Source organism: Ylistrum balloti, unplaced genomic scaffold (assembly GCF_031769215.1).
Source record: "Ylistrum balloti isolate Yb309-2 unplaced genomic scaffold, AGI_CSIRO_Ybal_v1 Utg370360, whole genome shotgun sequence".
NCBI classification, from domain to species: Eukaryota; Metazoa; Mollusca; class Bivalvia; order Pectinida; family Pectinidae; genus Ylistrum; species Ylistrum balloti.
Window position 1 is genome coordinate 18260 of NW_026782255.1, and position 11134 is coordinate 29393.

Consider the following 11134-nt stretch of genomic DNA (forward strand, 5'->3'; position numbering starts at 1 on the left):
AGTAAAGCTGTTTAGAGGTGGTACAATTTATATCAATCCATATACATCAATGTAAATGCGTAAATTCTTAGGTACAAAAATACACATATATTAAAACAGACCAAGACAAACATATATTGGTATACACTTTGTCTCTAGCCCTTATAAGTTTAAAAAGGAAAAAAAAGGTTATGTACACCAGAATAACTCTTCTACGAAAATTATGTCTTCTATAAGATACAAGAAAACAAAGTACAGCATTAATTCTAAGTATTCCCTACTTATTTTCACTATACTATAATTACTATAATCTTATCAACATTGTGTCAGACTACTTTCCACCTGTGTGTTTATAGAAGGTGTGTTAAGGAAGTCCAGTGATTTAATACCTTGTTCACTGTGTATTTCACCGATATATGCGTCACACTAGTGATTTGTCTGACAAAGGTAACATGGTAATCATCGAGACATCACACATATTTTTCTAACTGGTTTGTATATATACATGGTAGATTGTTGTTCATTATCACTATGAATTACATAATACTGGTACTTAATTTAAGCCCTAATGACAATCTTCATTTCAAGAGAAATGCAGATTCATTAAATTGATATTAATGATCCAGAAAAGCAAATGAAATCCCTATAACAGAATGCTGTTCTCACATTAAAAAAAAATCAACATGGCTACATAATCATGATTCAAACTCAAATTCCATAAAACTAGGGAAAAATTTGAATAAAAGAAATATTTACACTAAGACTCCTGAATAAGTGCAAGGAGAGTAAGACCAGGTGTTCCTGAAGAGGAAGCATCTTTTGCTTCATTGACAACACACGCCATGTAAACCTTTGTCAATTCGGGTAAGTAATGTCACGTTCTCAAATAAGAACAATGTATACAACAACAGAACCAACAGGCAAACTAAAGTAAGAGGGAAAATGTTCATATGCAACATCTTCTTTTGATGTGAATAAAAATCCATAACTCTTCACTAGTGATGAGCTGACAATATTTTGTGAAAGAACAGAGAAAAACAAATTCCTTTTCAAAATAAATATTCTTGATTATTTTACAACAATTCTGAAACAAGTTTTTCCAACTTAAATTTATCACTCTTGTTGGCCTGGATTGAAGCACATAAAGGGTCTTACTGTGGGAGGTAACCAGAGTACCCGGGGAAAACTCACGTGGTCGGGCAGGTGACCCCATACCTTTATGTCCATTTCGGGTATCGAACCCCAGACAGCTATGTAAAAGGCAAGAGCGTTACCACTGCACCACCTATCCACCCTGTCAAAAGACCTTGCCGGAACCAAACCCTGGTCTCTGGTTTGATAATTCATGACTTTACCATTTAGGCCAATGAAACATGCTCCATCACCATGAGTATGTACCCACCCACCCCTTTGACAGTTTTCAAAGTGTATCACAATGTGTAAAAGTAATAATACAAGCTTCTACTTCATTCAAAAGTAATTCATAATGGCCAGCCATGCTGTTATCACTGAAGTAAATATTTCATTAAAGTTTAACTCTATCTTTCAATAAAACAGAAATCTTGTTACACTTCCATGAAACCCTTTAACATGGTAAAACAATCATCAACACAGCCCAGAAAAATGTCAAAAGCTTGTGAAGAAATTGAGTATTTAACGGGAGTGTGAAAAATCTTGGTAGAAATTATGAAGCTTTGAATATATTGTGGGTATACTGTTCTACAATGTAGTTTTTCTGTTTTTTAACATGAGGGGTACACAGAGCTATCAAAAATATATATTTTTTTCAAATGTTGATACAACACCAAAATGCTCTATACAATTATTATATACAACACACAAGTTTATTATTATTTTTAGGCTGGGTAACTGTTATAAGGATGTTTTTTCTTTTCTCATTAATTTGAATTAAAACACATAATTATGTAGTTTAACCATAATACTAAATGTACTGTGTGACAGTTGAAGCTTTTCTTCCTCACAATAAATCAGAAAATGATTGGTATGATCATGTGGGGTTAGACTGAACGCACTGTGAGGATTGTTTCACAGTATCTTCCCAAATATAATACACATCAAAACAATATGATCATATATGATATGAATGGTAAAAAAACAAGTAGAATATTGCAATAATTTTTATTTTTGGTCTAAATGATGTGGAAAAATGTGTAAAATATGTGTTTTTATTGTCTTGTTTGTCTTGAGTTCTCTCCCTTCCACTGTTATCAATTCTGACACTTTTATAGCATTTTATTGCATCATAACGTTTTTTTTTTTGTGTTTTTTTTTTTTCTATTTCATAATTATTGTATCTATAGGGACTTGGCATAAATTCTCAACCCACAGTCCATATGAATGTCATTGAGAATTCTGGATATATATGGACTGTGGGTTGAGAATTCTGGATATATATGGACTGTGGGTTGAGAATTCATGCGAAGTCCCTATGATTGAATCATATCAGAAAAATTCAGTATAAAACAGATCATAGTTTTCTTTGTTAAATTATTTTTCAAGAAATCAGCTCTCAGCATGTAAAAAGCGTAAATGTGTACATTGACTTTGAAGGTCAGCAGAACGTTTTAATATCTCAGTTTTGTAATTATTTTGAGATCTATTTCAATAATTCTTTTTGACGTTTAGCTTTATATACTTTGCATTATAAAATATTTTTCAGATAAAGTCTAAAATCTTCCACTGAAGATCCTGCTTCCATTAACAATGCTTTACTGTACACTCGTAAGGTGTAAAACAAAGTGACAAAGTCTGTCGTGCTAAAGAAAGTGTCTGCTAAGGCAAATCCCAAAGTGGAAGGAATAAATCCACGACCATATTCCACCATCCACGTACCAGCTTTCCACTGAACAGCTGTTACCTCACCCCATGCATGGAAAACAGTTTCACCTACAAACATAACACAAATCATCATATACATTCCACTGATCCTCATCATTGGAAGTAACAATTATTAGAATATAAACAACAGATTTCTAAAACAAATTGAAATAATAGTAATAATATATTCAAAATAAATGAATTGATAGAATAAACAATTAATTATCATTTTAATTTTTCGGCTGAAATTAAAGTTTGACCAGAATAAGTATTATATATATATATGTGTATATGTTTGTATCTTACTATCACAAAATATTTCAGAAGATACAAAATAATTCAGCCCATCTCATTGAATTTTGTTTCCTATTTGTTTGTTCGTTAGGTTAATTGCCCTGTTTAATGAGGGGTCATTTTGAGGTGGCTACTTCACTGCAAAGCATATATAGAAGCCACTCCATCCAACAGCAATTAGGGTAGAATGTCTACTTTATATAAAGACATAATCACATGAGCACAGACTGGTCTATTTCTTAGCTTAGGAAACAAACACCACTAAGGGAAGGGAGCTTTGAACCATACACCTCAGGTGATGTAGGCCAGTCGTCTCACTGACTGAACTATCACTGCCCATGGTCTAACCGACTGAGATATCACAGCCCCCAGTCTAACTGACTGAAATATCATGGCCCCCAGTCTAATCGATTAACATATCACAGCCTCCAGTCTAACCGACTGAGATATCACAACCCCCAGTCTAACCGACTGAGATATCATGGCCCCAGTCGAACCGACTGAGATATCACAGCCCCCAGTCGAACCGATTGAGATATCACAGCCCCCAGTCTAACCGACTGAGATATCACAGCCCCCAGTCTAACCGACTGAGATATCATGGCCCCAGTCGAACCGACTGAGATATCACAACCCCCAGTCGAACCGATTGAGATATCACAGCCCCCAGTCTAACCGACTGAGATATCACAGCCCCCAGTCTAACTGACTGAGATATCATGGCCCCAGTCGAACCGACTGAGATATCACAGCCCCCAGTCTAACCGACTGAGATATCATGGCCCCAGTCGAACCGACTGGAGATATCACAGTCCCCAGTCGAACCGACTGAGATATCACAGCCCCCAGTCTTACCGACTGAGATATCACAGCCCCCAGTCTAACCGAGTGAGATATCATGGCCCCAGTCGAACCGACTGAGATATCATGGCCCCAGTCGAACCGACTGAGATATCACAGCCTCCAGTCTAACCGACTGAGATATCACAGCCCCCAGTCTAACTGACTAAGATATCACAGCCCCCAGTCTAACTGACTGAGATATCACAGCCCCCAGTCTAATTGACTGAGATATCACAGCCCCCAGTCTAACTGACTGAGATATCACAGCCCCCAGTCTAACTGATTAACATATCACAGCCCCCAGTCTTACCGACTGAGATATCACGGCCCCCAGTCTAACTGATTAACATATCACAGCCCCCAGTCTAACTGATTAACATATCACGGCCCTCAGTCTAACTGATTAAGATATCACAGCCCCCAGTCTAACTGATTAAGATATCACAGCCCCCAGTCTAACCGATTGAGATATCACAGCCCCCAGTCTTACTGATTAAGATATCACAGCCCCCAGTCTAACTGATTAAGATATCACGGCCCCCAGTCTAATGGATTAAGATATCACAGCCCCCAGTCTGATTAAGATATCACAGCCCCAGTCTAACAGATAAAGATATCACAGCCCCCAGTCTAACCGACTGAGATATCACAGCCCCCAGTCTAACCAACTAGCTATCACAGCCCCAGTTTTGTTTTAATTCTTTCAATTTAATATGATTTTAATGAAATAATATCTTATATATTAATTTAATCACATATTTTGTAATTGATCATGTTTTGAAACTGATATGGCGACATTAAAAATAATAGTGATGATAACGTAGCTACATGATTGGAAACTGTCATTTCAGATCAAACATCTCTACATATAAAAGCATGGTACTTAAATCATTTACATCGCATCTTCTTTTCAGAACAGGATGCTACCTCCACCCCTCCCGATTTCATTCTATATATAACTTTTTTTTGAAGAATTTGTGATGGTCAATCCTGAAGTGTTTCCTTACTTAGCCATCACATCATACAATGGTCATGATTTACTGTAAAGAGTCAGTCCATATCTGATCCAAAACCTGTGATCTTAAAAGATTGATGAAAATCAATTTTACCAAATAGCTACTTACGTAAATATTTGAAAATACTTTAACAGTTATTTTTAGCAAGTTCCATACTTTTGATTCTTTTTGAGAGAGGAATATATTTGCAAAACAAGAGGCCCAATGGGCCTGCATCACTCACCTGGTATTCAATGTTCATAAAAATTAGAATCAATGCTTATCACAAATACATTAACATGTCCACTATTGGTATTCAAAGTGAGCACATCCAATCAATATTGACCAATTACAACATCCAAGAGTTTCTAATGACTCTAAACAGTGACAGCTGTGACATGGATTATACATTAAGTGTCATTTTTCATGAATATGGTTCACAGCCATTGCTGACTTTCTTTTTCAAAAACTTTGTTGGGCTTCATCCCAGAGAACTCTCAGCTAAATATCATGCTCCTGGACCTATAGATTAGTCAGAAGTAGTTAATAAAAGGTTTTAAAAAATTCAACCCTGTGTCTTTGAATTAGGTTCAAGGTCATTTCATTTTGCAAAATTTGTCCGGCTGTATCCTAGAAACCAATCAGTCAAATACCATAACCTCTAAGCTTATTGATTAATCAGAAGAAGTTGCTATAAAGTTCTACAAAACCTGATCCATGTGACCTTGAATAAGGGTCAAGCTCCTTTCTTTTGTATATTTTGTTGGGCTTCATCCTAGGAACCTACGAGCCCAATACCATGCTTCTGTGCCATTTGCATAGTCAGAAGAGGACATTCTGGCATTTAAACAAAGTTTATTCCGGTGACCTTGAATAAGGTTTGAGGTCATTCCTTTAGGCTTCATCTTAGGAATCTATCATCCAATTACCGTCTTTCTCCCCTTTCGGTTAGTCAGAAAAAGTTATTTTATGGTTTTAAAAAATTTGACCCCTATGACCCTGAGTAAGGGCCAAGGTCATTTCTTTTACAAAACTTTGTCGGGCTTCATGCTAAGCAACTATATGCCAAATAAACATTTGCACCTTTCGCTTAGATTTTTGTGTTTGTGGATTCCCACAAACAATGGTTCAATTTAACTTTTGGCAAAATGGTCAAAATTTGCAAATTCAAAAAAGAAAATAAACACATCATTTTCAAGTAAATGCATTAAGTTTTATACCTGCCAACTTTCCCAATTCAGTCTGGAGTTTCCTGATTTTCAATCCCCAGCCCCGCCCCCTGATCGTATGAATCAAAATTGGGGGAATCTCCCTATTTAGTTTTGAATGGTACATAAATATTATTTATGGTGTATGCATATAATCCTACAGAGAACAAAATGCATGACATTGAAGTATCACATCAAGCGCCTGCCAAGAGTGAGGTTTTAAATGATGAAAATAACAGTTTTTCACAGAAATAATTCAAATAACACAAAGAGTTATATTAGTACCTGGTGAAAAAACTTTGGAGGATAAGTGACCTTCCTTCCACTGCCTAAACGATCCAGTTATTATTGTGTCTGAAATATTGGCCCAGTATCTTCCTGTTGGAAAAAAAGTACAAGTTGAAAATATCATTGTTGATGTCTTTTATGTTAAAGAAAAACAAATATAGTTTAAATATCTTATTTTTAATTAATATGCATGAAATATCCAAAATAAAGAAAAGATTAAATCTAATACCAGAGCAATTCATCAGAAAATTATTTTATATTCCTTGGTTACGCGTAATTAACAACAATAATTTCAAACCTTATATCTCTTTCAAAACAAAATATTTCCTCCCACAGGGACCTGACACAGATTCCCAACCTATGGTCCATTTTTTTTAAATCTTTATTTTCATAATATTTGTCAAAATATTTTCAGTGTAAAAACTTGTTACTATTTTACGCCAGTGTTTTCTTATACCTATAATATTGATGTCTTACTGGTGTTAGTGAAAGAGTTGCTGCCCTTTGAACAAGATACACTTGCATATCTTTTTTGTGATAGTACATATAATGATATTAATACTGATATATTACAAAATGAATCCAAACTGGAAAATATGGACATCAAATAAAATACTTGTAACTGATGCTGACGTAGAAATCCAGATCATTATCAGGCACTATTGAACCTGTCAAAATAAATTTTTCACTTGTTCATTAAATGATAAATTCTGTAATGATTGAACGAGTATAACTTACATCTATTTATGATTGATACCATCAGTCTGCTCCAAAACAAGAAAATTGTAATGAGATGGTGTTTCCAAAGTACATTGGCATTATTTACAAAACTCTACAGCCAACTCTTACCAAATTAACAAATCCATGATCAAAAGATCTGTATCTTTTCACAAGTCAAAGGCTCTGCCTACCTAAAGTCATGCCAACATACAAACTGTAATGCCATTCATTTGGCAGAGTCTGACTATATTGAATGGATACCAAATCTACAAGTTTAGTAATCGGTCATCAACTTGTTTATTTGAACTCATTTCCAGAAAATGTCATCATTTTTAGCCATTTTGAGGATTGGTACATGCTTTCAATTTTTGGTCTTACCAAAGCCTAGATAATGTTACATATAGAATCCAATGATCTGGTTAGACACTGGCATCTGGAAAGCAAGTTTTTCTGAGAAAACCTGTCCGATCATATTAACTGAGTTCTGTACATAGATATTGTGCCATTTATACGATCTGATTACAGTTAGATCAAAGCACTGGCCAGATTGATATATATTTGAGAATAGATTTCTCTCTAGATTAATCATCAAAGTTGAAGCCAAAGAACAAGATCCAGTAATTTTAACCTTCTAAAGATATCGGCGTTGCTAGACATGTTTGTCACTGAAGGTGTAGACTTCCCCACTAAGACTACATGTATATGAAAATAATACAAACTTTATTCATTAATTAGATGCAAAACAAGCTATCAGTTTATATTATTAAATCTTGTTGGCCAGGATGAAAGCACATGAGGGATCTTACTATCTACATGGGTACTTAGAGAAATCAATGTGGTCTGGCAGGTGACTCCCTTACCCTTTCAGGTCAAATCAGGAGATTGAACCCCAGACATCCAGGTGAAAGGCAAGTGTGTTACCACCCAACCATCCAATATATGGAAATGATCACTTAATAATATAATGGTAAAGAAAATATGAGAGATGTCAGTTTTCGTGTCCAAAATACTATAACACTGGTATATGAAGATCTGGTAAAGTATCAGCTGCACTTTACTGCTTGGCAAGAGAGTTTTCTCTTTAGCTCTTGACTGGGTCCCATGGTAAAACTCATCCCTGATCTTATTATTATAAGGCTAAAGACAAAGTTTCATCAAAGTCTGTTCATACTTACTCAAGTAATATTGTTTACAAATTCCAAAGGTAATTACACTTTAAAGGGCCATAACTCTGTAAATTACAATAAAATTGGTCCCATTGTCAAATTAATCCCTGATCTTATTGATACAAGGCATCATTCCAAATACAATCAAAATTGTTTAATATTTACTCAAGTTATCATATTCGCAGGGAAAAGTTAATGTATAATAACTGAGAACAACGACATCTATAGGTCACTATGACCAATGGTCAAGTGAGACAATAAAAGATAATCAGTTAAAAACATTCAGTGACTACATTCAGTCACCTTTATTAGTCAAATTAGGAAACAAAATGCAGTCAACTGAAAGATTTATGGTACACATACAATAAGCCCATGCAAGACTTCAGTTGTGTGACAGGAAAAATCGAAAGAATTAAAATAAAAGTACCGCAGCTTGGGAAAAACAATATATGCTCATGCCATGCTGAAGATATAACCATGATTTCTGTATCAAAACAAATACAAATAAGGATAATAGTTCAATAATCAAGAAGAAAAACAGCACTATGTGTTTTACTGATAACTTAACGCAAACCAAGTATTTAAGAGGTTTGTTCAAAATTGAAAGAAGAAATCTCTGGACAAGATTCAAAGTCTGGAAAAAAAACAACAAAAACAAAAAACAGAGCAAGAAATCTTCCCAAAACTGTAAAATCAAAACGTCAATTCAGAAAACATAATTTCATGTAATGATGAGCATACCAAGTTTCAGGGAACGGTTAAAAAGTGAAGGAGATTTCTATTCAAAATTACAAGGCCATAAAGCAAAGGGCAATATTTCCTTTAAAATTATTAGATCAAACTGCAAATAAGGAAAACAGAACATCATTTCTAGGTGATTAAGTCTACCATGTTAGAAAGAAAAAAGTTTATAACTTAGAAATGTGATCACCATACCATTACGTACGTAACAAAGGACATTATCTCTTCTGATTACGATCAACAACTTCATATCATGGTATCAGATATCAAGTCTTCAATGTTTAAAAAAAAATCAATTAAAATCTATGTAGGAAGATCTCCAGACAAATAAAAGATTACGACAGATATTAACATATCAAAATATCTCATGAAAATTTTGTGATGGGCATTTTACGATGCAAGAAGGATGATTCTAAAGCCCTGTCCCAGTGTAACAATTCTTCAGAATTCGTTCAAAACTGAGGAAAATGTTTTCCGAAATTTATACAAATCAATTCTAACTCAATCATTATCATAGATAGATCAACAATGTGTCTTTTTTATCACTAGCCTCAGTATAATATAAAATAAGTTTCGGAGTTAATCAATCTTAGCAGAGTTAAAGGTCAAGAAGAAGCACAAAATCTTTATTATGATGTTCTTTGTTTTAAACATTATGATTTGTATTACATTTGGCCATCACTGTCCCATTACAACAGTACTACACCTCCAATGTACATGTATAGTGTTGTATGTCATGGTTTGCCAGCCACTCAAATATTTAGGCTGTTCCTGTCACTGGATTTACTAAATCACATAAGATTTTTGTGTAATATAAAACTATATACCTAGCTAATATTGTCCAAAATGTTGTTGGTAGTGTAGATTTAAATAATTACATATTTTTTGCAAATAATCATAGTCATTAAGTCATTGTATGATATTGTTATCTAGTGGGTGGCAATAGGTCTTATAGGATTTGCTATTCGCTATATGTCACATGCAATTATATCGACTATAATTACATTCCGAAAACATTTCACTGATAAATAAGTACATTACCAGAGTTTCCTGAAGTGTCTACAGCTGTTCCAAAGAACAAGATGTATTCTGTGAGTGAGGCATGCAGTATACACATGCTGCCCATCCATCCGCCAGCGTTCATAAACATCCACTGTTCATCCTCTTCGGACAAAATGTGTCCTGGGAAACGTTTACGAAGTTCTGTCTTGATTTTATTATATGCAAACTCAACTCCTTGTCCTGTAAATATATAAGAAAACATCTTCAAAAACATATATAACTGTGCTTCATGTTAAAATGAGTTCATAAATAAATCATGCAATGCTCAATATGACATTTCTAAATGCAAGCTTTAAACTTAACTTTAAGTTAAATCTATTGATTTTCCCATGTAACTTACACATATACCCCCCCCCCTCCCCTTATATATGTGGACAATATGGGTGATATTACTACATACGAGTCCTGCATGTGTTTCTTTTTTCAAATGATCCTGCATTTGAGTAACCATTTATTTACCTAAGGCAACAACTATCTCTCAAATGCAGGACTATTTCTCGTATGAGAGTACGTGCCAATTGTGTTCAACGTGATCAGTGTGTCTAATGATATATTTTGGTGGTCAAACCTGTATGGGCATATTTTGTCGCAATAGCCGCGATTTCTGCATCGTCAGTTAAGTAGGACTTTGTCCTAAGCCAGAAGTTGACACAGTATATAAGAAATACAATAAATATAATCCATTTAGCGACGGAATAGATAAAACCGAAAGTTGAGCACATCTTGTTTGTTTTTCTTCAGCGTTACTTTGACACTTGAAACAAAGTCGCGACGACGCTTTGAATAATAATATTAAAGATGCAAGGACATTATTTTCATAAAATTGTAAGTCGCAACGTTTAGCGGAGGTATTGTAATAACTCACGATCTCTGGTTTAGAGGCAATAACTACAGACTATAAGAAAACAACTCATATTTAACTGACAAACGTATAACACATGTTTATCAGCAGGTATCTTAAACAAACTGAGAATTGGAGCGATAAGAAGAGTTTGGTCAC

At 34.7% G+C, this 11134-nt stretch overlaps 1 protein-coding gene across 1 annotated transcript; it reads right to left on the reverse strand.

Annotated features, from left to right (window-relative positions):
* LOC132553853 (sigma non-opioid intracellular receptor 1-like) lies at positions 1 to 10856 on the reverse strand. The gene is made up of 4 exons (XM_060218136.1): positions 10703 to 10856; positions 10114 to 10314; positions 6443 to 6535; positions 1 to 2886 (listed from the first exon to the last, which is right to left on the reverse strand). Exons 1-4 carry the CDS (start codon positions 10854 to 10856, stop codon positions 2642 to 2644), a joined length of 693 nt encoding a protein of 230 aa, XP_060074119.1. The 3' UTR covers positions 1 to 2641.
* Positions 10857 to 11134: the final 278 nt, after the last annotated feature.